The sequence below is a fragment of the Cucurbita moschata genome, unplaced genomic scaffold (assembly GCF_002738365.1).
Source record: "Cucurbita moschata cultivar Rifu unplaced genomic scaffold, Cmos_1.0 Cmo_Scf00027, whole genome shotgun sequence".
In the NCBI taxonomy this organism is placed as follows: domain Eukaryota; kingdom Viridiplantae; phylum Streptophyta; class Magnoliopsida; order Cucurbitales; family Cucurbitaceae; genus Cucurbita; species Cucurbita moschata.
In genome coordinates this window covers 631538-657133 of record NW_019268543.1, presented here as the reverse complement: position 1 = coordinate 657133, position 25596 = coordinate 631538, and the positions used below count along the sequence as shown (strand labels likewise).

Genomic DNA, 25596 nt, shown 5'->3' with positions numbered 1-25596 from the left:
AAACTCGCACTTGCAACGTTCACTAGACTCGGTCTCTTTAACGTCCTATTGCATAACCCGTTTCCACGCGTACAACTTGCTCCATTTCAAAACCAGCTTTGGGACCCACGACACGTTACGTTCACACCACGCGAGTACCATATTTTTGTACACTCGCGACTAGTCAGTCTTTAAACCTTCCTTACCCGTCCTTTTTTCGAATTTTTATGTTTATAATAATATAAAAGAACAGTGACGTCAGTGACCGTTGTGAATATCCCAAATTTTCTTCCCCAATCCCCTCTCTCTTCTTTGTATTTCTCCGGCGAAACTCTAACGGTCATTTTTGAGAAAACGAAATTTGGCTGTTCGACAGCAAACATTCCGCTCCTCCCTTCACAATCGTCTGGAATTCGTTGAGATTGATTGTTACTTGCTGGGAGAAGTGGATGATTTTTGGTTTGCATTCATGTTGGGGTGATCTGCGGTGTAAAAATTAGGGTTCGATTGTTTCGAAAGGAAATAATGGTTGCTTCTGTATCGACGACGTTGAATCCGAAATCCGTGGCCCAGTCTCAGAGAGTGCCTCACTCTCAAAATCCTACGAGGCCGCCTTTGTTACCTTCCGATCCCGACAATTGTGCCGTCGCTCGACGGCCCAAATCCCGGGAAGTCACTTCTCGGTATTTATCGTCTTCCACTTCCTCTAATTCTGCATCGGTCCTGAGACGATGCCTCTCCCCTTCGGTTTCTGGAACATCTACTTCGGCGACTGTTCTGACTCCGATGCCGTCGTCTATCAGGCGGTCGGAATTCATGGACAGGACGCAGATAGGGACTCCCCATCCTAATTCGTTGGATTTCAGATTTGTTCATGGTAATGGTAGGGGTGAGATGACGGCGGCTCAGAAGCTGTTGTTCAATTCGACACGGAGCCTATCGGCCTCTTTCCAAGGCGAATCGTTTCCATTGCAGGCTAGTAAGGCAAAGCCCGCGCCGACTCCTGGTATTCGGAAGGGCATGTCGGAGCAGAGAAAAACAACCACACCAACAAGAGGTACTGGTGGCGGCGGCGATCAGACCGAGAATATGAAGCCAGTAGATCAGCAGCGGTGGCACGGTAGTCACCGGCAGGCGAATTGTATGAGCAGGAGTTTGGATTGTATGGATGAACGGAAGAAGATCGCTGGTGGGTCTGGGAATGTGGTTAGAGCGCTGCAGAATTCGTTTGTCGAAGACAGATCTACATTTGACGGAAGACTTGGTTCTGATTCTGGAAATTTAGAGTCGGAGAGGGCGGTAGAGCCTCTTGCTGAAGGAACTTCAGACAATAGTTTAGACGTTTCATCCAAACACCTTCCTTCTGATTCTGAGAGCGTGTCTTCTAGTTGTTCTTCGGGAACGCAGGAGGGTGGTGTCGGAAAAGGACAGCGTGGCCCTCGAGTAGTCGTGGTACAGGCGAGGGTATGGCAAGAGACTAACAACCGGTTGCGAAGGCAACCAGAGCCGGGTTCCCCATTATCTAAGAACGTTGGAGCAAAAAGTAAAGTACCTTCGAAAGTAAATATTCCCAAGAAGCATTCAATTGATAGTCCAGCATCATCTCCTCGCCAGGTTGCTAATAACAACATTGGGCATTCATCTCCTGTTCGAAGTCCGATTGGTCCTGCGTCTCCAAGTAAGCTTTTGGCGTCTTCCATATCATCACCTTCAAAAGGAAGTCCATCTCATTTAAGATGCTCAGTGACAAATGGGTTCAGTAATTACTGGAGCAGCACACCATCTGCTTTGAGTTTTGCTAATGATGTACGGAGGGGGAAAATGTGGGATAGCAGGATGGTTGATGCACATTCGTTGAAGATTTTGTACAATAGGCTTTTGCAGTGGCGTTTTGTCAATGCTAGAGCAGATGTCACTTCTTCTGTCCAGAGCCTGAATGCCGAGGTATGATTCCTGGAAATGGCCACTTTCTCCACTTTATCTTTTGAAAAGAGTAGTTGATCCTTTCTTTTTGGGTCCTAATTTCAATCACCCATTTGTCTGATTTGCATTATCATCTTGTTTGGATCATCATCCACTAATAAATAGGTGTTTTTGAACCTTGGATATCAAAGAGAGAAGAGGATCTGGTTCTGAACTCAAATAAGCATTTTGCTTATAAATTAATTTGTTGTGATAACTTAGGCTTCCTGGTTTTTGTTAATTGGTCTTTTATTGCAATGGCATTGTTCTCCACTCTACCAATCTTTCTCATCTGTTCTCATTTCTAACGCTACAATTATGTAACAATGATATTTGAATACAAATTACTTATATTGTTTAATTGTTCCTTATGTCAGAAAAACATCTTCAGTGCTTGGAATGGTATTTCAAAACTGCGTGAATCTGTTCTAGCCAAAAGACACGAGTTGCAATTATTACAGCACAAACTGAGGCTGGCTTCTATCCTCAAGTCTCAAGTAAGATATGCAGATGCATTCTTCTTTCTCTCTTTTTCTGTATCCTGTTATCTTGAAAATTAAAGAATAGTTCCTGAACTCTGAGTTTGCATCTAGAAAACTATTGTTTAGGTTCATTTGGCTCCCTCTATTAATTATCACTCAGATTAAATGCTGCATGAATCTTCATTCAATTGTTTTGCCGACGATGATCTTTGCTTAAACTATGGTAATTATTCTGATATAAATGTAGATGACATGTTTGGACGAGTTGGATCTTCTGGATCGAGACTTCTCCAGCTCTCTGTCAGGTATTACAGAAGCTTTGGAAGCTAGAACCCTCCGCTTGCCAGTTGATGATGGGGCAAAGGTGGGTGTCATCTCTGTGTGTGTGGACGTGTATCAACAAGTTTTTCCTTCATTCTTTGCTTATTTATGTGTTTATCTTTTGGCCATAGGCGGAAGTCCAGGATGTTAAGGAAGCTATTTCTTCGGCAGTTGATGTGATGCAAGCAATGGCCCCATCCTTAAGCTTATGGCTATCAAAGGTTGCAACCCCACACTCAGCTATTTGTCGTTTCTATTTTCATCTGCCACTTATGTTTCTTTAAAAGAATAATTACCGTTAAATATGGTAATCCAACATTCCGGTACAAGCCCACCTAAGTTAGGTCTAAACCTTTATCCAACAAATAAAGCCCAAGGGTTAACTCATGGGTTTTTAGAAGGCACAAATGAGGAGGGCGACTTCTCGTAGTTGGATTGCTTATTGCTGTTGTCCTCTATAATTTAGTTTTAAGGTAGAAATACAACAAATTTGATCATTAATTACATCAACAAGAGCAGGACTGGTGTCTTTGAGTTTCCTTCTGTTTAACCACACCTGTCGTGAAATGATTACACAGCTTTGACACATGATTAAAGACATCTCTTATTTATGATGATAGGTTGGAGATGTGAATTCTGTGGTATCAAAACTTGCAGATGTTAATGCACATGAGCGTGCATTGCTTGACCAGTGCAACGATCTATTATCTACAGCATCTTCCATGCAGGTATTCTTTTGTCTCCTCTCTCTCTTTCTCCTATACCTCTCTCCTCCCGTGTTTTCCATCTCACACACAAGGAAAAAAAAAATTGTTTACCAGGTAAAAGAATTCAGCTTGAGAACACACATATTGCAACTAGAACGCATATCAGCTTAACAGGACAGAATGCGCGGGACAGGCATCTGCTGTACTATACTATTAGACCTAAGATCATGCCAGAGAATTGAACACATTCTCTTGAATTCATGAAACAAAGAAGCAATAAAAGATCCATTCACAGCATGAGTCGTAGAAGTTGTGAGTGTTTTCGTAGATGGTAGAAAACTTGTGGTGCTCAAGAGTTGTTCAAATTTCATCACAATTCATATATCTTTCTTTCTTCTAGAGAGGAGGCCAGGCCAACATTTCTTGTAAATGTCTAATCATGTAGTGTTATCGTTCATTGCTTTATTTCCCTGCCTTATGTGGCCTCCAACTGTTTGTTTTGTGAAAAATAGTGCTTTTGGCTGATGATAGGAGCCAGTATGAAAGCTCCTTTTGATGACTGGTTACGTGTGAAAACATAACGCCTATGCCTTTTTACATTCCCACCATCAACTCCTTATTCCTTCTAACTATCAAGAAATTTTGCTACCTCTACCTCGGTTCGTTCTTAGAAATTTTTATTTCATTGTGCCTGAAAATGATTACAAAACCCACACTCTCAACTTACTTTGAAGATTCTAAGTGAAATTTTGATTAATCACGAATCATTTTTTGATCCAGAATACATGTGGTGAAGCTCTGGTTATTAAGTTTGGTAATTAACCAAATTTATAAATTTGCCGAATTTGAGTTGTGGGGTTATCTTTTGGCTTGCAATGAATTAGCCCACCCACCCACATGCGGGGGTTGGCGGTTGTCATGATGCCAATTCTGTATCCACTTGCACGATTCAAGAACGAGTGTGGCATGCATATAATTTTCCCAATTGAAATAAAAAACAATGGCTTTGAGGGAAAAGAAGAAGAAAAGGAAAGAATTAATTGAATATTCTGTATCCCTCTTTCTACATCCCCAAGAATCGGCTAAATTAATTTTATACAAAGAAAACTGAAACTAATTTTGAATTTTGATTCTAATCCCTCTTCCCCAATCCGGGAAAGGATCGTCCAAATTCAGCGAGATCTCCGGTTCCGGCAGCCAGAGAAACCGAGGCTTCTTCATCGGCAGAGGACTCTCCACCTCCTCGTCGCCAGGGAAGGAAGGCTTCGGCAACAGAATCGGCAACGCCGGGATGTTCAGGTCGAAGTTTCGGTGGCTATGGCTGACGATGTGGGTCGAACCTACTTCCTCCGACGATGTCAACGTCATCCCGTTGTAGCTCTGGCGATTCGCAGTGGCGTCGGCACCATCTTCGTAGTAGCAGCGCTTGTGGCGACCCAAGGCCTGGCCGGTGGGGAGCGACTTGTGACAAACATTACGGACATGTGCCCTTCCACCAGAGTTAGAGATGGTGGACGTAGCACCGGAGATCGACATGCACTGGTCGTCACAAGCAGCCGGTTTCCGGTGGCTAGTCTTGTGACCACCCAGAGCCTGGTAAGAGGAAAAGACCTTGTCGCGAAGAGGACACTTGAAGGCGGACTTGGTGGCGACGGCAGGCTCAAGCAGGGAACGGGGGTCGCCGCGGGCGAGCATGATGAGACAGAGAGCAAGATACTCCTCTTCGGAAGGAGAAGCGTGAAGAGGTGGGCGGCGGGAACGCTTGCGCTTGGCCCAGGGCTTGAGGGGGTGCAGGAAGGGGACGTCATCGAAATGGAATGGGGAATTGAGAGCTTGGGGTGGCATAGCTGAAGAATGAAGGATTCAGAAGGGGAAGGGTTGAATTGAAAAGGTTGAGATTCAGACTCAGAGTCCAGAGGAATTGAAATGAGAGAGAGAGAGAGAGGGGAGTGGGGGATTTTATAGAGAGAACAGCAAGGAAGGAAATTGCGCGAGGACTGAGGAGGTTTGGCCTTTGGGTTCAGGACATACAAAATTACCACATTCTTATACCAAACTACAACTACATTACGAAAACATTCGCTAAAAAGAATTAAAAGATTAAGTAACAAATCAAATTTACGTGGGTTTTCATCGGACCAAAGTACCCTCCAGAATTATTGATTAATTAATTAATTTAAACGACGCTACACGAATACGTCGGCTTCCACAACCGTATCTCAATTTTTCTTTTTCATCCTTTTTACGTTTCGATTTCTCAGATCACAACCGGCGATGAAAGCAGCCTCCAATCTCAGTTCCTCACTTCCTATTTCGCCGTCACACTATAGGACCACCGCGGTCTTCACTCCTCATCGGCTGATCGCTTCTCCGTCAACAGCCGTGGGCGATGCTTTCTCGTCGTGTCGTACACATTTGACTCGCTCTCCACATCATCGATATTCGCTCAAGCCTCTGCGATGCAATGGTAATTCGGGATCCCAATCTCTTGTGTTAATCAATATTCGATGACGCAGGTCAAAATTGAACTCCTCTGTGGGGAAAGTTTGGTAATAATGGGGTAAGAATTTTTTAACGGTGGGGCAATTTGGTCAAATGGATTCTCTGTCGTGAAACGCTCGTTCCCCAACTTTTTGTATAAATAAATAGTAAATTAAACCTATGTTTTCCGTATTGGCCGCTGCCCCTTTCTTTTGCTCTGATTTTACCTCCGTCAAATTGTGTTGATCGAGTGTCCGGCGGGTGTTTGGCAGTGAGCAAGGCGGTGCCGGATCAAGAAATGGCGTCCACCGATGAACAAGACCCACGCATAGCCAAAATCGCCAAGGCCATTCGAGTAATCCCAGATTTCCCTAAACCAGGTGCTAATCTCCTCTCATTTGAAAATCGAAATGGCCGTTTCTAGGCTGAGAGATCCATCTTTGCTCTCTTTGTGCTTATTTGGGCTTTGCATGTGATGGGTCTTGTTTGGTGCTAAGTTTTTAGCTGAAACGATGTTTTTGTTCTAATTTTTTTCCGTAAACAACACCCTCTTCCTCTTTTGGTAGGGATTTTGTTTCAGGATATCACAACGTTGCTTCTTGATATAAAGGCCTTTAGGGACACTATTGATTTGTTCGTGGAGAGGTACAGAGGGAAGGATATTTCTGTTGTTGCTGGTAAATTCTGGCTTCAAAAGGGTCATTTTTACGTCAGGAGGGGAAGTAACTTTATGATATGACTTGAACCAATTCATCTTTTTTGTTCTGCAGGAATTGAGGCGAGGGGCTTCATTTTTGGCCCTCCGATAGCTCTGGCTATCGGTGCAAAATTTGTTCCCATGAGAAAACCCAAGAAGTTGCCTGGTACAATTTTGTGCTTGACACACCTTTATTTGTACCCATCTGAATCTATTTATAGTTTTAGCTACAGATTCAAGCATAATGTTCCGCATCTGACAAAAACTCTCGTGCATATGCTATTACATTTGATGTTTGCTATCCATAACCCGATGGTTAAGAAGTGAGCAATCTGCATGTCTTCTATGGTTAATCTCGTTTTCGATGCCAGAAACTTCAAGCTTTAGTCAATGTTCTAAGGTTTTTTGCTATTTTGATAGCTTAGGTTATGTTTGATAACCATCTGTCTTTAGGTTTTTGGTTTCTGAAAATTAAGAATATAAACACTACTTCCACCCACCCATGAGTTCCTTTGTTTTGTTATTTTCTACCATGTATGTTTCTATAATCCAAGCCAAGGTTTGAAAACCAATAAGAATAGTTTTTGAAAACGTGTTTTTGGAACTTATCTATGAACTTAAATATTTCCTTAGGAAAGATGAACTATCGTAAAGAATTTGACTAGGAATTCAAATGTTTTCTTTGGAAAGATGAAAAACAAAATGGTCATCAAACGGATAAACTGGATATTAGTATACTCTGGGCTATTGTATTGGATTACCATGATTAGTTTATCCTCAAACGAAAGTAAAATCATGATTCTGTATCTGAAATGTATTCGTTCAATCATGATTTCACAGGTGAAGTCATTTCAGAAGAATACTCTTTAGAGTATGGAACAGATAAAATTGAGATGCACGTAGGAGCTGTTGAAGCTGGAGAACGTGCTCTTGTGATAGATGATCTCATTGCAACTGGGGGAACCTTGTGTGCAGCAATAAGGCTACTTGGTAGGCCATTTTTAAAGCCAACGTTTCGTCTTCCAAGTGATTCTATTACTTTTTAGTTGAACATGCACTGGCCACAGCTGGAAGTGTCTCGTTTTTACTCGGGTTTTTGCACAATGACACTATCTTGGCTGTGATTTCCAAATCTTGCTCAGTTCTAGGACTCAGATTATTCTTTGAATCTGGTTAATTGTCATAGAAATTTTGGTTCAGTTTCTGAACAAAATTTTCTGAGTAGTCACTGAGAAATGACAATTGTTTGTTGACTCAGCCCTGTATTGCTGCTCAGTAGATGAGATCCTTCTCTTATTAACTTTTCTTTACGAGTGTTGTATTTTCACAATCTTGTGTTGGTTATATTAATCGGTTGTTTACTCCTTATGGCAGAGCGAGTTGGCGTTGAGGTGGTCGAGTGTGCTTGTGTGATCGAGCTGCAGGGACTAAAGGTATGCATTTGCAAAATTATGAGAACAGATCAGAAACCTTGTACTAGACTACTAGTTCCAGATCTTCCCATGACTTTTGTCCAGTTTGATGTTTATGATGTGATTATGATTCTCATTTCTCTAGTCTTGAAAATTTGAAATGAACTTCTGCCATTTTTTCTTTTGCAATTTCTCAGGGACGAGAACGATTGGGAGGCAAACCTCTATTCGTTCTAGTTAACGCGATGGCATGATCGTAGAGCCTTCTTATGCAATACAACGCATTTGGTATTGGTCGTTACAAGATCTTACTGCTGCTAGAAGTTGAAGTTTCCAAGTACTGCATAATTTTGAAGTGGAGAGTATTGCTAGAAATAAAAGGGATGGTATTAATCTGAGAGTTGAAGAGATAAAACAAAAAGAAGAAAAAGAAAATATTAGCTTTTGATTATTCTGGTTGTTATGTATTTGTTGTTTGTTAATTGTCGTGCTGTCTCCTTTCTGCCTGCCTGTTGACGATGTTAATTTTGATTATCTGCACAAACTTCTTTATTTTGCAGTTAATTAGTTTTTATCAAATAAAAATGCCTCCTCATGCATCATTACTTTTTATAATAAGTCTATTATATAGTTGAATCTCCTAGTTTATTCTATTAAATTATGCAGAAAAAAAAAAAACTAACTTTAGTTATAAATTTATTATCATAAATCATTTATAACATTTTGTGTATTTGATGTATTTCGTCAATCGACTCTAATATCTCTAAATTAAATTATTTCACAACGAATATTAAAAAAGTTTATCATGTAGTGTAATTCCTATTTATGTTCCAACTTTTTTTTTTTTTATTATTATTATTATTATTATTTATAGAGAGGAATAGGGTTAAAAATATTGTACAATTTTATTAAAGAGATGAATTTGAAATTTGAATATTGTAATTTTCATGAGGTGGACGAGAATATTTGATGAATGCTTGACCATTTAAGTAAGGTGCTGAGGTGGACAGAATATATAAGATTTTATGCCCTAAACCTATGAGTTTTCTTTTTAAGATTCTCATATTTTTGCAGTTTTTTTTTTTAACAACAATTTATTTAAAAACTAAATCTCACCTATAATCTTATTTTAAAAACTAAATCTCAAGTATTTGAAGATTTTTTGAAAATAAATTACCATTAACGAAAAAATCATTTAAAAAAAACGATAAATTTCTTGGGCGTGCTTCATGCACAACTGAGCCATTCTATCATAAAAGGAAAATAATCATTAATTAACATAAAAGGAATAATTTAGGTGCGCATTTTTTTAAAGTAGAATATATATATATTGATCATGAGACGACTTGACATTAATATAAATAAATTATCCTAATTTCTGTTTTTAAAAAATAAACATATAGCAATTAATTATATAGTAGATTAGTCCGGTCTCTAACAATTTAGACACTGAACATCATTAAAATGCCAATTAATGAATCAGGCGGCGATATTATTATTATTATAATTGTTATTATTTGAAATATGGTGACGTTAATTGATAACTAATTTTTTTAATACGCAAATTACGACATTGCAACTTTTAAAACAAAGAAATATGTGTTGGACGTTGAAAGCGTGCATGAATAATGCTATTATAAATTAATTGAGATGCTTTGATTTTATCAATATCCTATTTAAATGAGAGGGGAGAAATTTTTGTCTTATTTTGTCTCTTTCAATATATATTTTAATAAATAATATATTTTATACTATCTAGATGAATTGAGATAATTTGATTGAAAATAGAATTTAGGGAGGTTTTTTTAATTAGAGATTATAGAAAAATAAATATTTTTAAAGAAAAAATTATGTTTATTCTAGCTCATTCTAAATATTTAATTATGATCCTTATTTTTATTTTGATATAAAAAGATTGTATTTATTTTTATTTTGATATAAAAAGATTGTATTATATAGTGGAACCATGATTTTGAAAATCATTGGATGTGGGTATCTTATCAAATATAAAATTTTAGCCAATCTAATTAGAAATGTAAATAAATAATAATAAAGAAAAGATAGTTGCAAATTACACTTCCACAACTTAAAAGATGTGTGTATCAAATCTTCATATTGATTTTTTAGGCTTATTTGTTGAATTATGGTATTAATTCTCAATGAAATAGGTACAAATGGCACACATAGCACCTTCAAATCATTCTTCCAAACCATACGGATATTATTTGTTGGTTATATAAATAACAGGAGAACCATTTTCAATTTTTCTAAAAACTAAAGCAGAATATAATTTAAGTTGGAATTATTTTTATAATAAAATTCTTTCAAAGAAATAATAGGAATGTTGCATATGCATGGGGTACTATTCTATTAGATTTGGAATTGTTTGATTGGATCTTACTATGACTTGGTTCTACGAGGATTAAACAAAACCACGTTTGTTTGGAACAAAAACGACATAAAATAAAATCTACATTATCCAACCAAATATCTTTTATAAATCAATTTTCATACCAAATTTTGTTCTCTTATATCATTTGATTCTTGATTCTTAAGCAACTTGTATGATTTTGTGTTAGAAAATGACTTTGTACGATTTTCTTATTAAATGAATTTTTATATTATAAATGGATTTATAATACTAATAAAATTTTAAAAAAAAAAAAACCTTTAATCCATAGTGAAAAATAGTTAATAATTTAACTATTTTTTAGATTATGGATATGATATAAAAATAGCATATTTATTTTCCTCGCAACGATTATGAATTTCACGTGAATATAAAATTAGCATAAATGGGGCAGAGGGGAAGGACACGTGGAAGTGTTTGATTTGAAGAATGAGAATCCCAGTTGGCCCAGAAATTCCAACACATTGCCGTGTCTTCGATGGACAGTTTCCCATTCCATAAATACACGTGGAATAATCTCAAACGCCATGCCCACGTACGCTTATTAAAAAAGACAAATTTTAGAATGTATTTGGTGAGTAGAAAATTCGAGAAAATAGAAAAGAAAAAGAATAATTTCTTTTATCTTTTTTTTTTTTGTTGGCCCAAACGTATGATCGTGCAGGCAGCCAAAAGGAATCGTCCGATTCGGAATCTTTTTTTTTTTTTTGTCGATATAATTCTTCTTAATTTAAATTCCGACATTATTTGTCTGAAATGCAAATTAATTTCACATTTTTGGGTAGAAAATAATATTTAGAAGGCGTGGGTTTGGTTTGAAAGGTCGTGCAGTGGGCGGCTCTATTTCGAAAGATAAAACAAAACGAGTGGGCCGGCTGACGCGGCGGAATGTGCGGCGGAGAAGAGTACCCACTTATGAATCACGGACATGTCCTTCCTTCATCGCCTTCCATTTACATTACTTACCGTCAAATTTGGAGGGCCTACATGAAACATCCAGACCCGCTGCCCACAACAACCACTATATATTTATGATATAAGATCATGTCGGTAACATAACAGATGTATAAATTAGCTGAATTCTCTATGTTAATTAATAGCAAAATTTGGCAATTACTCATTAATATGGACATCTCAGGGAGCCATGAAAATAAGACAGAAAAGTCGACAAAACAGCGATTTTGGCGGCTATTTGTCCGAGTTTACAAGAATGTCAGACTCTAACCCCACGATCTGGCTGGCCTTTTTTTCTTTCTTTTTTTCTTTTTAAAATTCAATTATTCATCCTTTTAATATTTAATCCACATTTGTTTTGTTGTTATTAAAATCCAATGTACCCCACGTTCTTACATTTTTAGATTATAAATCACAAGTCTAACCCTTCTCCCAAACCATGCTTTTCAAACAACCAAACCCCTCCTCTTTTTAACTTGTTTTTAAGTATTAGCAATTCAGTGAATGTTTATATGTATGTTAGTTGAATTGTATCTTAAATATGTATATTATAGATATACATATTCACATATCAAACATAGGACGAGATTAAAGAACCTTCTTATTTTCATCTTCATAAAATTTCCATCATCTCCATAAAATTTCCATCAAAGATATTGAATTGTTGTTGATAACAAATAAATACTTCATGAAAGATTAAATTTAAAGACTTCCATACACGTATATATATTAAATCATAACACGATATTAATTAATAATATTAATGATCCTAGCAAAGATATCCTCAGGACTAATAATAATGTTCCAACTTCATTGGGTTAAAAAAAATTATAATCTTATGAAGAGGATATTACACGATAATTATTATATTTTTTATATCTATTGAAAAAATATATATAATTTTAAATTATATTTTATTAAAATGAAAACTATAATCGAAACAAAACAAAATATATTTAAAAAGGAAGCAGCCAATCCTTAAGTATTTTATTTTTTTCATTAATCTTTTATATATAACTCAATAAACATCTAAAATTTAATTATATTTGGTTAGTTAATTAAGTCATGGAAATATGTTTATATAGACGAAGGATTGAAACCTCATGTACTTGTAAAGTATTCAGTTGTATGCTAATGATATAATGACAATAATTTTTTATCATGCTAATTAAGGACTATAATTTTAAAAGAAAATTGATCGGTACTTTAACAATTATAAAACCTAATTATTGCATGAACCTTGGCCCCATCTCTGAGTTGGAGTCTGCTTTCTCTGGGTCCCACAGTGGACTCTTCTTCAATCCATCATAAAATTATATTTTAAGACAAATTAAGCTTAATCAATCGTTAACACAAATTCCCTGCAACTCAAATTATGTTATCACATTGCCATCACAGCGTTGGGTATAAATATCCCATTCATCTTAATGCTCCTTCAATTTCAAGCGTCCCCCAAAAAGACAACAACTTTTAAATCCCCCCACAAAAATGGAGGCTTTGGGAGGTTTTTCTGATGGGGAATGGGAGTCTTTCGCCGCCATGTTCTCATCGGAGGAGGTAGATCAGTCCCATATTCCGATCGCGAATCATTCCAGTCCTTCCACTGAGCTTCAATTGCCCAACAATGGCGGCAGCAGCTGGTTCTATTCATTGGACGCTTTTGTTCCCAATTTGCAGAGTTATTGCGTCAAACAGGACACGAGGAGCTGCAGTAGCTGCATTACTACTGATAATTCCCATGCTGCCTTTTTGTTTCCCAACTCTACTGATTTCTTTACGCCAATTGACGAGGGGAATCTTGGGTCCTCGTGTTTTTCTGATGTTTTAATCGAGGAAGTGGATAAGGCTCTCGACACCGCCGCCGCCGGTGAAGACTCTAGCACTGAGAGATTCGTCGAGATTAATGTAGTACAAGGTAACTACCCAGCACTGCCGCCGCCATCGCAGCTCGTAGATTCCACTGGTGCCGCGAAGGAACCAATGGCACTGAAAAGGAAAGTCAATAACGAAGATATTTCTGATAATCAGAACAAGAAAACTCGGGTTTCAGCAGATGTAAGCCCTCGTTCCCCTAACGTCTTAAAAGTTTAAATGATACACAAAATGGACTGAATCCATGTAGTTGACTAATTTGGAAAGGAACTGGTAAATCAAACCTGAACTTACAAGATTAACCTCCGACTTCCATTCGAAAAGTTAATAGATTGGGTAAATTTTCAGGGGCAGAAGAAGAAGAAAACAGAGGAAAGAAAGAAAAATGAGAAGAGAAAAGGGAAGAGTGTGGAAGAAGAAGGCAATGCGGGTGGAGCATCAGAAGGGCAGTGCTCCATTAGTTACAGTTCCGATCAGGAAGAAAATGGTTCACAGGAGGGCCAAGGCGCCACCTCCGACGGCGGCTTGACCAGGAAGGGCAGAGCAAGCAGAGGGTCGGCCACAGATCCCCAAAGCCTCTACGCTAGAGTATGCATCTTCTTCCTTAACTTATTTATACCCTTAGTGTTCATACATTCTTCCTCTGTGCGATCAAATTAGTGAGAGATTATTGAATTTTGTTGCAGAAACGAAGGGAGAGAATCAACGAGCGACTAAGAATGTTACAGAAACTTGTTCCCAATGGAACCAAGGTTGATATCAGTACCATGCTTGAAGAAGCTGTTCATTACGTCAAGTTTTTGCAGCTCCAAATCAAGGTAAACAAACAAACCCAACATTTCCAAAATAACAATAAGGAACAAATTTAGTAAAATGCCATTGTTTCATTTTATGCAGTTATTGAGCTCAGATGAGCTGTGGATGTTTGCTCCTTTGGCATACAATGGATTGGACCTTGGGCTTCACCAGAAGCTCTCTCCATTTGGATCACCTTGAGAGACATATTTGTTTCCATCTTTACCCTTGTAATGTGCAATTAACACCATATAAATTTGATTAAATTCAAGATTTAGATTATTTAGAGGCTTTGGAGCCCACTACAAAGTAATGCAGCCCAATAGTGATCCAGCCCAATAAGTAAATCCAGCCCACTAAGTAAATCCAGCCCAACAACCGTGATTGGGTAAAACGATGTCGGGATTAATGATTGGAAGGGCAGCAGAAGTGTGGAATTTTGACCTCTCAATGCATGCGTCTAGTCGGCCCCAATATCTTATCGCATCCCTTTTTTCAATTCACATATAATATATATATATATATTTTTTTTTAAAGGCAACCTTTTGCCTTTTCTTAGAAAATAATAATTAAAAAGGGAGGCGAGAGATGAGTAGAAGTGAGAAGGAACAACTTTATGCACTACTGCTACTAACTTCAACTTATGATTACATTAATTTATATGGTGGACATTCCAATTTCTTTTCCCTTCCCTAAACTTTATCGAAAAAGCCCCATCATTTTTTCTACTCTATATTCAATTTATATTATATTCTTTTTTTCCACCAATATAAATCTCACTTTTATTTTTATATTATATTCATCCATAGTATTAAATCTCTCTAATAAACTATGTTATTTCTTTTCTTTTTATTTTTTTCTTAGTTCACTATCGCAAATTGGGCCTATATTAGTTCAAAAGATTAAAAAGATTTAGGACCCTATAAAAAAAAATTAATATTTAAAAATAAATTCTTGACCAAATTTTTTTAAGTCAATGAATTTAAATATATGGGTGAAGTTGTAGCAAAAAGTTGAACAAAAATTGATTGAAATGGATTGTATGATATACATGCATGAATCAATGTTATGGTGAGAAATTATTATGTCCAACAAAAGTAATCTTTAGAGCAATCATCCTATTCCATTTTTCCTTCATGCTCTCACCATTTACATTCCATTAATCAATTACACTTTCTCTTCTACTCCTTATCCATCATTTTTTACTTTATGTAGTCCATATCTTTTTAATTATTAAATATGTAAAACATGACATCTTTATTAAGTATGTAAAGCGTGAGTGTAGTGGGGAGTAAGGTTAAAAGAAGGTTATTAAGTATGTGGCGGATGGAGTCCAAACGGGACACTTATCCATAAGCCTTTGAGCCACGTACGGTCGTACCCTAAAAGCATTCCTAGAACGCTCGAAGGCGCCAACCACCACTGCCACCCCCAACCCAATAACATCACTTTCACTCTCATTGTTTCTGTCTCTCATGGCCTTATCTTCAACTCTCTTCTTTTTCTCTTCCCATTTCTCCTTTTCAACTTTAATGCAAAACCCTAAACTCATTCTCTTCCCATTTCTCCTTTTCAACTTTAATGCAAAACCCTAAACTCATTCTCTTCCCATTTCTCCTTTTCAACTTTAATGCAAAACCCTAAACTCACTCACTCACAAGTTTTGGAGTCATCAACCTAACTTACACTATACACACCTTACCTTGCATGCTCACCAAGCTAGTGCTCGTGTCTATACTTGACCGAGGACATCACATCCTCTATCACGATAAACGTAGACATACCACGAGAATGAATTTTGTCTTTCTTAAAAAAAAAAAAGTCGCCATCTCAGCTACCAAGAGAGACCATATATGTGTTCCCAATTTACACTCTTTTTTTAAAAAAATGAAATATAAATAGAGTTAATAGAAGTAATGAGTTTGAAATGAAGGTGGGTTTGGTAGAATCTTTGGAGTGTCCAAGTTTGAAGAATATATGTGAACAATAGATGAAAATGATTAATGTTGGGGGTGAGCAACAATGATGTGTGGGTAAGTTGAAGCCAAAAGGTAGGGATCTTATCTACAACATACTGCTGGTCTTAGTTTCAATTTTATCTTCCAACACACTGCCCAAGATGTTGATGCCCTCTTTTTCAAAATTCCTTTTTTGAAAGTTGTTTTAGAAAATGATTGGGTTTCTTCTTTTTGCAACTTAATTTCAATTAAACTTAATTGGAAACAAAGAGTTTGGATGCGGAAACAAGAAACAAAAAGAAAGTATAAATTTCTTTTCCTCTTTAGCTTTCAGGGATGAACAAAGGCTCCATTGAATCAGATTCCCCTCACTGTGTGGGCCTTTCAAATCCCCCATTAACGTTGGCAGATCAAGATTCCATCTTGCTCCTCTGTACCTGAGTTGTTTTGGTTGTCACTACTAACCAAGCCTCATCATAACACACATACCCATCACCATCTTTCAAGTGCGATCCCATTCACTGTGTCTTATCCACAACTCCCTCTGATCATCTCTATTTTTTTTTTTTAAACATATTTTTAAAATTCAGTAGCATATTAGACACACAAGTCAAAGTTTACGAGTTTGATGCCTAAATTTGTAATGTAACCTTTCGTTGCATCTATGATAGTGAGAATGTCGTCGTGGCCGCTATATGAAAAGAACCTTTTAATCGTCAACACATAAATTATAATGTTCTTCGAATCCTTTCTTCCCTCTCGTCTACCACTTCAAGAGTCGTCGTCAAAATAGGACTCGAATGCAAGCTAATAAAACAAGAAGAAAAAAAAAAAAAACTAGCTACTTTTTTACTAGGATTATTCTATTTAAGGCTACATGATTAAATTCCAAAACCTAGATATATTTAAGATTATTTGTTTTAAGGTTTTGAGCAAATTGTGTATTCTAATGCTGATGAAATTTAATTGATTTTTTTTAAGTTCGATTAATTAAAATTATTTTGCATCTTGGACTCCTTGGAAAAATTTGTTTTCCCTAATTATTATTATTTTTAAAAAAAAAATTCCATGACAATTCATTTCTTTCACGTTAAATCATAACTTTCTTGCATTGAAATTATTTTTAACTATTAATCTAAATTATTACCTATTTTTTTAAATATCAAATTGAGATAGATTCTTATTATAAATTAATTAACTAAAAAAAACATTTCCACATGTACTATAGACTCCAAATTATTGATAATTTAAGCAAAGGTGGTCCCATAAATTGTCGGATGGCATGCTTGAAGATTAGTCAACTCTATCTCTTGATGACCATAAATAATAAGATAAGATCCATTTTTAAAATTGAATTTAGAAAGAAAAGAATTGATTTCAAAATTGGAATTAGAGAAATAAGAAAGGGGCAAAGCTAATGTAACCGCCCTCCACCATCAAAGAAAATGACAGCCAATATGGAAGGAAGTCATTCATTTTTTTCTTTTCCTTTTTCTTTTTCTTTCTTTTTAATTATTTTTCTTTTTCCATTTGGGCAAGAGGTGAAAAAGTAAAATCATGCACAAAGCCCTTCTCAAATACCATCGATTCCCACTCTAATTAATTTTTTTTGTTAAACAAATCGTACAATTATAGAAATTAAAAGCCTAATGTGAAACTATTTATGATAAAATAATAATAATTAATAGAAAATTAACTCACATCACTAAAAATGAGTGAAATAAAAATTAAAAAATAAAAAGAGTAGAATAGACATAATCGGTCTTAGTCGCTTAGTTTCGAAGGAATATTGTGTTTGTATTCATGCCAATAGTGATATCCTAATTCAGCTATATCTCAAAAGTGAAACTATTAAATAATGTATGATTTGTCCTTAAACTTACAAAAGGATCCATTATTGGAGTGCTGTGCCTCTTAATTAAGAGCTTTAAGAGGCCTTGCCTCCATTTTTTGTAGTAAAGATGTAAAATTTAATGTACTAGTTGTTTTGTTTTTATTTATTTTATTTTAGAGAAAATTATATTATAATTGAAAGAAGAAGAAAATTGAAAAAATAAAGGGGAAATATTTTGAAACCCCTATAAATAAGAAGTAGATACACAAAAGGAGGGAAGTAAAAGAAAGAAGAAGGCGTGAAGTTGAAGCCCCCACCACAATACCCAGAACCAGAAAAGGACTTCAAAGCCATTTATTTTGTTTTTTTATTTTGTGAGACCGCGAATCAGAGTAACACAATTAGTGAGCAGCAAAGGAATCCAAAATCATCCATGGTTAACAACGCCCGTCTGGATGCCCTCAATGTCCGTGTCCTGGGCACCGGCGACCGCGTCCTCGTCCTGGCCCATGGATTCGGCACCGATCAGTCCGCTTGGCAGCTGGTTTACCCCTCCTTCACTCCCTACTACCGTGTCATCCTCTACGACCTTGTCTGCGCCGGCAGCGTCAACCCCGACCACTTTGATTTCTCCCGCTACACCACCCTCGACGCCTTCGTCGACGATCTCATCTTCATCCTCGATTCCCTCGAAGTCCAACGTTGCGCCTTCGTCGGCCACTCCGTCTCCGCCATGGTCGGCATCCTCGCTTCCATCCGCCGCCCTGAACTCTTCACTAAGCTCGTCCTAATCGGCGCCTCCCCAAGGTCTACTACTTCCACACTCCACTCTGTTTTCAAACTCTGTTTTCCCCTCTTCTTAATTCTCTTTCCTTTCTTTCAGGTTCCTCAACGACGGCGACTACCATGGTGGGTTCGAGCAGAGCGAGATTGACCGGGTCTTCGCCGCAATGAAGGCCAATTACCAAGCCTGGGTCAACGGCTTCGCCCCTCTCGCTGTCGGTGCCGATGTTCCCGCCGCCGTCCAGGAATTCAGCCGAACGCTCTTCAACATGAGGCCTGACATTTCCCTCTTCGTCTCCAAGGTCATCTTCAGCAGCGATCTCCGGGGAGTCCTCGGCCTCGTCAAAGTCCCCTGTTGCATACTTCAAACCGCCCAAGACGTGTCCGTTCCAGCCTCCGTTGCCATCTACCTGAGAGACCACCTCGGCGGCCGGAACACCGTGGAGATGCTGGACACCGAAGGCCACCTGCCCCATCTCAGTGCCCCTCAGCTACTCGTCCGCAAACTCCGGCGTGCCCTTGCTCGGTGAATCTCTTCTCTGACTGGCCCCACCGCCATTACACGGATTTAATTATATAAAAGAATTTAAATTTCCTTTCTGGGGGTTTCGGTGGCGTGGGTGTGGTGGTTGTATTTGACAATTATACCCTTCCGCCAAGTTTGATGGACGATCAGTCGCTGGAAATGGAAGAAATCGAGTGGTCCATAATGAGACACGTGGGCGAATAAATATGTGGAAGCTAGTTAGTCTTTCCATATGTAAAAGGATAAGAATTCTCCACGTCAACTCCACGTGATCATGTATCCTATCGTCCCACCCCATATCTTTACTTCTTTTACATTTTCTTCTTTGCTGTTTTCTTTAACCTTTTTTTTTTTTTACCCTTACGCTAAGAAATAAATTCGGGATGATTTTCATTTTTTTACTTTTAATGCCACCAAATGAGTAGGGATTTTTAATCTCCAATATTGGCCGCTACTTTCTTATTTAAATATTTGAAAGCGACATTATTCATTTCTAAAACATTTTAAATTAAAATAAGTTATGTTTGTATTCATTGAACCCTTACCCTTAAATTATTGATGAAAATAGAATTTATATAAATGGAGAAATCTATGATGAAATGGAAGGAGGATTAAGTTCGAAAGCGTGAGAGATGAAGAAACTGTTGTTGGTAATGCCATGTGCACGAGTGTCGGTGCACGAGCCTGCACATGTGTATGAATAACTCAAATTTCCTTACTAATCGAACCAAACCCCTTCGTTCAATTCTTTTGTACTACTAGTTTGTCGTCATCCTTATAAGGATATTTAAAAGAAGTAACCTTCAAATTATATTTTTTTAACAATGAGTTGCTTACAACTTGAGCCACCCTAGGTCATTTAATCCAACCTAACCCATCACCCTCATCGGCTCGGCCCAATATTCTGTTAATCCTGCTGCCCCGCCTTCGGCTCGTGAACTTTATGGACCATAAGTAGTTGGGCCTATAGCCCGCAAAAAGTAGGCTGACGAACCCCACTCCAGCCCATATCATCAATAATTGTTCGAATACAACAAATTACCCTCATGTAGGGATGGAGACAACCAAATTAATAATTATATAGTTAAAAATGTCAAATTTATGAAAATAAACCTTCAATTCAATTATGGGGTGATTCAAATATATCAAAATTAAATTAAAACATTTTCTATAAATCAACTAATAACCCCAACAAATTCCACTTCAAAAATACTAAAAAGGTAAAGGTCTAGTTTTTTAATACAATTTGATTTTTTAAAATTAAACTTATAAACAGGTTTTCAAAATTCATGTTAATTTTTGAAGATATTGTTTAAAAAATTAACTAAGAATGTTATTTGAAGAAAAATGAAAATTATTGTATAAAAATTAAGAAGAACAAAAAAAGCATAATTTTAGAAGTCCGATAATATAGGATATTGACTTGAGAGCTTTGAAAAAGGATGGTGGAATGAGTGATGAGTATGTAGAGTTGGGAATGGTCAACTCTGATGGCTATTTTCATTTGACTGCTTCCCAACCCATTCATATTTCATTGTCCTCTTTTATTGTGTATTATTTTATTGAATAAAGTGATTTTTGTCCATTTTTTTAAAACTTGCACAAAAATAGAAACAAATTATAAAGAAGAAAGGCGCGTCCACACATTTGACTCGCTCAAATCCTCCCTTCCCCCATCGGCCATAACCATTGGGCTCTTGTTTTTCCATTAGATGGACTCCACACATTACTAAGTTTTCAGCCGATTTACTTTTAGGATGGGAAGATAATTATTCTCTTTATTTATTTATCTACTTTTACTCTATTGAGAGGACTAAATTTGTATGATCATTAATTTATAAATAATAAACACTATCTCTATTCGTATTCACATCGTACCTTTGAAAAAATTTAAAATAAAGTCACAAAAATTTATGCTCAAAATTAGGGAGATTTTTGGTTCAACCAGAACAAGGCTCTCATGAACAAAGGATATTGACCAAACTACCTAAAAGGTCATTAAATTCCTTTATTTCTAAATATGAGTTTTTTTTTTTTTTTTTTTAAATGGTTGTTCAAGATAGAAGAAGATGTGAATTGTTAATTGAGTATATCTCACTGGAATTTCACATGTTAGAAATTAATAACAAAATAATAATAATAATAATAATAACAAATAACAAAAAAGAGGGGAAAAAAATAGAATGACACAAAATTTATATGGGTTCACTTCGGTCTCGAGACTATGTCCAATCTTTTGCAAGTTTTGTTATGATGGAGGCTATAAAAGGCCTTCAAACTCGAGCTACAAATCTCTCTTCAAATAATCTAACTTGAAGTATTAAACGAACTTTTAAATATTGGTAAAAGGCTGTTTGGATGAAACAAAAATAAAGTCATGAGAGCTTAATATCATCGTAATATTGTAAAGATGTATGAATGGTCCATGGTCCATTATTCCTAAAAAAGGGTTGACTTAGTACCTATGGCATAGATAGATAGGGTGACCAAATAATAACATTGACTGAGACATACACATCCTAATCCTAGTCTTTGTTGCCAGTCTTTTATATTTACATGTATTGTATTTAAACTTTTTATTAAATGATTAAAAAACAAATTAATGGACAACAAGAACTATAATGGCTCCTTTCCCTCTTCTTCTTCTTCTTCTTTTTTTTTTTTTAATACAAAAATTAGTTACTTGAACAAAATATTTAAATGTTGGAGACATAAAAAAAAAAAAAAATCTGATTAGGTTGGATATGCATAAATTCTGTAATATATATTTTATTGGGTGAAAAAAAAAATGAGAATTCAAATCTCTATTGAGATATGGGTTAAAAAAAAAGAATGTAATTAAGGTTAAAATATGTAAATTTTTTGGGAATGGTGGAGTGGAGTTGGAAGTGTCAAATGGTTGAAAAGACCCAAAGAAATGGTAGAATTCAACCGCTCAATGTGTTTGGACCTAAAGTCCTAATATTCTACACATTTTTTATTTACTTTTCCAAAGTATGTGAAAGGAAAGCTCTACCAATGTGCTTCAAATCAAGTGGGCTTATAATTTATTTACGATTAATTAAGTGGCCTACTAGTTTATTCTACTTATTTTTCACTTTATTTTTTGCCATCCAATTTCTAGATAATAATATATATTTTAAATCGTGTAGGGCTAAATTTGTTTCTCATAATAATTGAATTCCTCTCCAAGCCATTCAAAAAATTTCCATTTCAAGTCATTGGATCCTATGCTTATTTACCAATTGTAGGAACTTTGTTTGGTTTGGTTTGATTTGATTTGATGTAAACACAAATTTTGACCCAATCACTGATTCACACGTGCACCGGTGCCCGGGGCGCCAAACTTGGTTGTTTGAATGAACCAAAATAGGCGCAATAATTAAATAGATTTTTCAATTTGGCTGAGAGAGAGGGAAAATAAAGTAAGGGACATTATGATGAGGAGGCTTCCCATGTTTGGTTCATGAGGCACACCACACATGTGCCCCATGTGGAGGATATAGCTAACAATTTACATTCATTCTTCAATAATTTTCCTTATAAAATAAACATATCTTATCATATGGTATAAAATTGATAATGTTTTTAAGAAAAAAAACGATACTAGAGCTACATTTTGTTAAAATTTGTGAGTTCTGCCAAAATTATTGTGTAATTAGTTTATGCATTAATAATATTTAATTATTATGTAACGCTTTCATGATCCATTTTGTAATAATAAAAAAAATTGGACGCTAAATTGAAACGGTAAGGTAAAAGTAGGTCATCAGCCGTCAAGGTTGGGGTCCTCGATGACGACATGTTGGTCTCTGTATTGTATTGACCCAAGGATGTCCACTCACTCATTATACGACACGTCGCCATTACCATTCTCCTTTTCTCCTCCGATTCAATCATCATTCATCAATACAATACCTCTGCCTCTAAATGCTACACCTACTTGTCGGTTACTGTTCTTGTTCTATTTCACTCGTACCAATTAAATCCTTAAAACATTTACTTTCATTTTTCCTATTTTTTTTAATATATGCATATGCATAATCAAAATACATCCAACCGGGTTGTCTTTAAATAACCTATATCTTTGCACCCGAAGCACGGTATACCCGTGGACTCTATTATTTTTATTTTTATTATTTTATAAAAGCGAATAAAATAAGAATGCCCCACCACCGATACAGCCATCTTTTTAAAAAATAAAAAATAAAAAATAAAAAACAAAAACTTGGGTTTGCCTCTTTTCTTCTTCCTTTATTCAGATTTCAAAGGAAAGAAAGAGATGGAATATTAGGCTTGTGGGTGGGTTGCCCTTTCTTTATTCCATTTACACGTATTATAAAATAAAGCTTTCAAATTATTAAGAAAAAAGAAAGTAGCTCAAAACTCGGATCAATATATCACAACACGAACATTAAAGAAAAGAAAAGGTTGGAAAATATATATATATATATTTACAAACAAAAACCTCTCTCCACTCATCTCTTTCCCTTTCTTTTTTTGGTTTTTGGTTTTTGTGTGTTGGGGGTAATTGAGATGTCTTGTTGTGTGGGGGGTTGCATCGTCCACGTGGCTGGAACAAAAATTAGACACACACATTTGAGGTGGTGGCAGCGTAGTTGCCGGATCTCGGTTGCCGTAGCAGCTCTATCAGTTTCTCCGCCTGTTCCCAATTTCACCAACAAAAATAACCAATTCTTTCAATTCACAAATTCAATTCCATTCATATTCATATAATCAAGTCTACGCATTAACATTTTGCACTAACTCTGGGTGATGGGATATGAAAATATTGAATATGAATGAACACTAATAAAATTGACGTTTTTAAAAGTTGGATACGACACTATAAATTTGAGTTTAAAACGGAGGCACCCAACCAATAATCACTCACATTTTTAATGTCTTTGTTTATTTACTTTTTAAAAAATAAAATTAATATTTTTTTTATAAATAAAAAAATAGAGCTGGGAAGCAGACTGACGTGGCCGAACAGCGTTCTCTTCCACCTCAAAAACCAAATCCCATTTATTTTTTTCTTTGGCTTAGAACCCATTGTTTCTTTTTTAAATTAGGAAAAAGAAAATTGAAATGCCATGTCAGTTGTGCCAATTGGCCGGCATGAGAATAACAGACGGAGGTTTCGGCCGGGAATCCGTACCTTTTGCTTGGCGCGATTCGTGCCAGACTGTGACAAGGCGACTAGCGGTGGAATTGCTCCTTCACGAGCTACCATTGTACGGTAAAGGACACTTTCCTCGCAAATCTGCAGCAAAATCACCGCCGCGATCTCCTTCTGCCGCTGCGTTCCGTCCTCCACTAATTCCACCAGTACTGGGATTCCGCCCTCGTCTACCAGAGCCGTTCTTGCCTCCGACATCGATACCAACACGCTCAACACGAACGCTGACTTGTCCACCATGTTTGACCCGAAATCGGCCATCAATTCCACTAGCGGCCTCATGATTCCCGCTTTCACCGCTCTGATTTTGTTCTCCTTAACCGAGCACAGCGAATACAGAGCCGTCGATGCATCCTTCTTTCCGCGAAAGCCACCGTTGCCCAATAGATTCACCAGAAGTGGAATCGCTCCTGACCGTCCGATTGCTATCTTGTTCTCTTCCATTTGCGAAAGCCGCAGTAAAGCACAAGCGGCGTTCTCCTTCGCCGTTGAAGTTCCGGACATGAGAGCTCTAACCAGAGGCTTAATCGCACCAGACGCCGCTATCAGCTCCTTGTTCTCGTCGTTCAGCGACAGATTCAAAATCGCCGTCACGCCGTACTCTTGAAGCTGAGGATCCGTACACGATATCAGCGAAATCAACGGCCTCACTGCACCGGCTTTCGCGATCCTTAATCGATTCTCGGGTTTGTTCTTGGCGAGGAGTCTGATCTCCATGGCCGCCTGTTTCTGCTCGTCAATCGAACAGGACTCGAGGTCCAATACCAGCTGCTGAATTAGCTCGTCGGAGTTATCAGAAGCACAAGAAATCAAAAGGCGGCGACTCTGGGACGACGCCATCGGGAACTCCCCGGATCTATCGCTGTTACAGTCGCTAAAAGCCCCAGAACTATCGCCGTTGGTGAGATCATCAAAGCTCCGCCCCATGTAAGAAAAATTGACGGGATTCTCCGTCCCCATCTCCAGAATTGAACAAAACCCCCTGCCTGTCTCAACACATAAAAGGAAAAGAAGATACCCAGGGCAAGATATGAACCGGAAATTAAAAAGAAACTCAAAAAGAGAAAGAAATAGGAAGAAATCCTGAAATTCCAATATCCAATAAGGAATAATGATGATGGAGAGTTGGCGGTTTGAGTTGTTCGAGCCAAGAGAAAGAGGAGACTGGATGGCTGAGTTATGGGCGAGTCTGGAACTCGGAGGTCTCAGAGGGCTGGGGGGGGGGGGGGGGGGGTTTTATA

General features: G+C 37.1%; 6 protein-coding genes across 6 annotated transcripts; 4 read left to right on the top strand and 2 right to left on the bottom strand.

Moving 5' to 3' along the window:
• The first annotated feature begins 226 nt into the window (after positions 1 to 226).
• Positions 227 to 4010, top strand: LOC111462395 (QWRF motif-containing protein 2-like). The gene is made up of 6 exons (XM_023105936.1): positions 227 to 1923; positions 2319 to 2438; positions 2671 to 2787; positions 2876 to 2965; positions 3365 to 3472; positions 3566 to 4010. The coding sequence occupies exons 1-6, from the start codon at positions 505 to 507 to the stop codon at positions 3620 to 3622; spliced, it is 1911 nt and encodes a 636-aa protein (XP_022961704.1). The 5' UTR covers positions 227 to 504; the 3' UTR covers positions 3623 to 4010.
• Positions 4011 to 4399: 389 nt separating this feature from the next.
• Positions 4400 to 5455, bottom strand: LOC111462812 (zinc finger protein ZAT10-like). Its single transcript, XM_023106566.1, has one exon. The coding sequence runs from the start codon at positions 5294 to 5296 to the stop codon at positions 4565 to 4567; it is 732 nt and encodes a 243-aa protein (XP_022962334.1). The 5' UTR covers positions 5297 to 5455; the 3' UTR covers positions 4400 to 4564.
• A 223-nt stretch (positions 5456 to 5678) lies between these two features.
• LOC111462811 (adenine phosphoribosyltransferase 1-like) lies at positions 5679 to 8653 on the top strand. Its single transcript, XM_023106565.1, has 7 exons — positions 5679 to 5918; positions 6205 to 6312; positions 6499 to 6609; positions 6703 to 6795; positions 7470 to 7619; positions 8004 to 8062; positions 8239 to 8653. The coding sequence occupies exons 1-7, from the start codon at positions 5726 to 5728 to the stop codon at positions 8293 to 8295; spliced, it is 771 nt and encodes a 256-aa protein (XP_022962333.1). The 5' UTR covers positions 5679 to 5725; the 3' UTR covers positions 8296 to 8653.
• Positions 8654 to 12864: 4211 nt separating this feature from the next.
• Positions 12865 to 14537, top strand: LOC111462794 (transcription factor bHLH54-like). Its single transcript, XM_023106535.1, has 4 exons — positions 12865 to 13460; positions 13626 to 13865; positions 13964 to 14095; positions 14175 to 14537. Exons 1-4 carry the CDS (start codon positions 12894 to 12896, stop codon positions 14271 to 14273), a joined length of 1038 nt encoding a protein of 345 aa, XP_022962303.1. The 5' UTR covers positions 12865 to 12893; the 3' UTR covers positions 14274 to 14537.
• Positions 14538 to 18156: 3619 nt separating this feature from the next.
• On the top strand, positions 18157 to 19581 carry LOC111462766 (strigolactone esterase RMS3). Its single transcript, XM_023106495.1, has 2 exons — positions 18157 to 18671; positions 18748 to 19581. Exons 1-2 carry the CDS (start codon positions 18298 to 18300, stop codon positions 19175 to 19177), a joined length of 804 nt encoding a protein of 267 aa, XP_022962263.1. The 5' UTR covers positions 18157 to 18297; the 3' UTR covers positions 19178 to 19581.
• Positions 19582 to 23549: 3968 nt separating this feature from the next.
• On the bottom strand, positions 23550 to 25565 carry LOC111462862 (U-box domain-containing protein 4-like). The gene is made up of 2 exons (XM_023106647.1): positions 24335 to 25565; positions 23550 to 23836 (listed from the first exon to the last, which is right to left on the bottom strand). The coding sequence occupies exons 1-2, from the start codon at positions 25313 to 25315 to the stop codon at positions 23759 to 23761; spliced, it is 1059 nt and encodes a 352-aa protein (XP_022962415.1). The 5' UTR covers positions 25316 to 25565; the 3' UTR covers positions 23550 to 23758.
• Positions 25566 to 25596: the final 31 nt, after the last annotated feature.

What these genes read in the sequence shown, in the direction of transcription:
- LOC111462395 (XM_023105936.1), top strand. Translation starts at nt 505, where the DNA reads ATGGTTGCTTCTGTATCGACGACGTTGAATCCGAAATCCGTGGCCCAG. An exon ending in CTTCTATCCTCAAGTCTCAA is followed by an intron (nt 2,439 to 2,670) that starts GTAAGATATGCA and finishes ATATAAATGTAG; the next exon opens with ATGACATGTTTGGACGAGTT. An exon ending in CAGTTGATGATGGGGCAAAG is followed by an intron (nt 2,788 to 2,875) that starts GTGGGTGTCATC and finishes TTTTGGCCATAG; the next exon opens with GCGGAAGTCCAGGATGTTAA.
- LOC111462812 (XM_023106566.1), bottom strand. Translation starts at nt 5,296, where the DNA reads ATGCCACCCCAAGCTCTCAATTCCCCATTCCATTTCGATGACGTCCCC.
- LOC111462862 (XM_023106647.1), bottom strand. Translation starts at nt 25,315, where the DNA reads ATGGGGACGGAGAATCCCGTCAATTTTTCTTACATGGGGCGGAGCTTT. An exon ending in CGAATCGCGCCAAGCAAAAG is followed by an intron (nt 23,837 to 24,334) that starts GTACGGATTCCC and finishes AATTGGGAACAG; the next exon opens with GCGGAGAAACTGATAGAGCT.
- LOC111462794 (XM_023106535.1), top strand. Translation starts at nt 12,894, where the DNA reads ATGGAGGCTTTGGGAGGTTTTTCTGATGGGGAATGGGAGTCTTTCGCC. An exon ending in AAACTCGGGTTTCAGCAGAT is followed by an intron (nt 13,461 to 13,625) that starts GTAAGCCCTCGT and finishes GTAAATTTTCAG; the next exon opens with GGGCAGAAGAAGAAGAAAAC. An exon ending in TTTTGCAGCTCCAAATCAAG is followed by an intron (nt 14,096 to 14,174) that starts GTAAACAAACAA and finishes CATTTTATGCAG; the next exon opens with TTATTGAGCTCAGATGAGCT.
- LOC111462766 (XM_023106495.1), top strand. Translation starts at nt 18,298, where the DNA reads ATGGTTAACAACGCCCGTCTGGATGCCCTCAATGTCCGTGTCCTGGGC. An exon ending in CTAATCGGCGCCTCCCCAAG is followed by an intron (nt 18,672 to 18,747) that starts GTCTACTACTTC and finishes CCTTTCTTTCAG; the next exon opens with GTTCCTCAACGACGGCGACT.
- LOC111462811 (XM_023106565.1), top strand. Translation starts at nt 5,726, where the DNA reads ATGAAAGCAGCCTCCAATCTCAGTTCCTCACTTCCTATTTCGCCGTCA. An exon ending in CAAGCCTCTGCGATGCAATG is followed by an intron (nt 5,919 to 6,204) that starts GTAATTCGGGAT and finishes GGTGTTTGGCAG; the next exon opens with TGAGCAAGGCGGTGCCGGAT. An exon ending in TCGAGCTGCAGGGACTAAAG is followed by an intron (nt 8,063 to 8,238) that starts GTATGCATTTGC and finishes GCAATTTCTCAG; the next exon opens with GGACGAGAACGATTGGGAGG.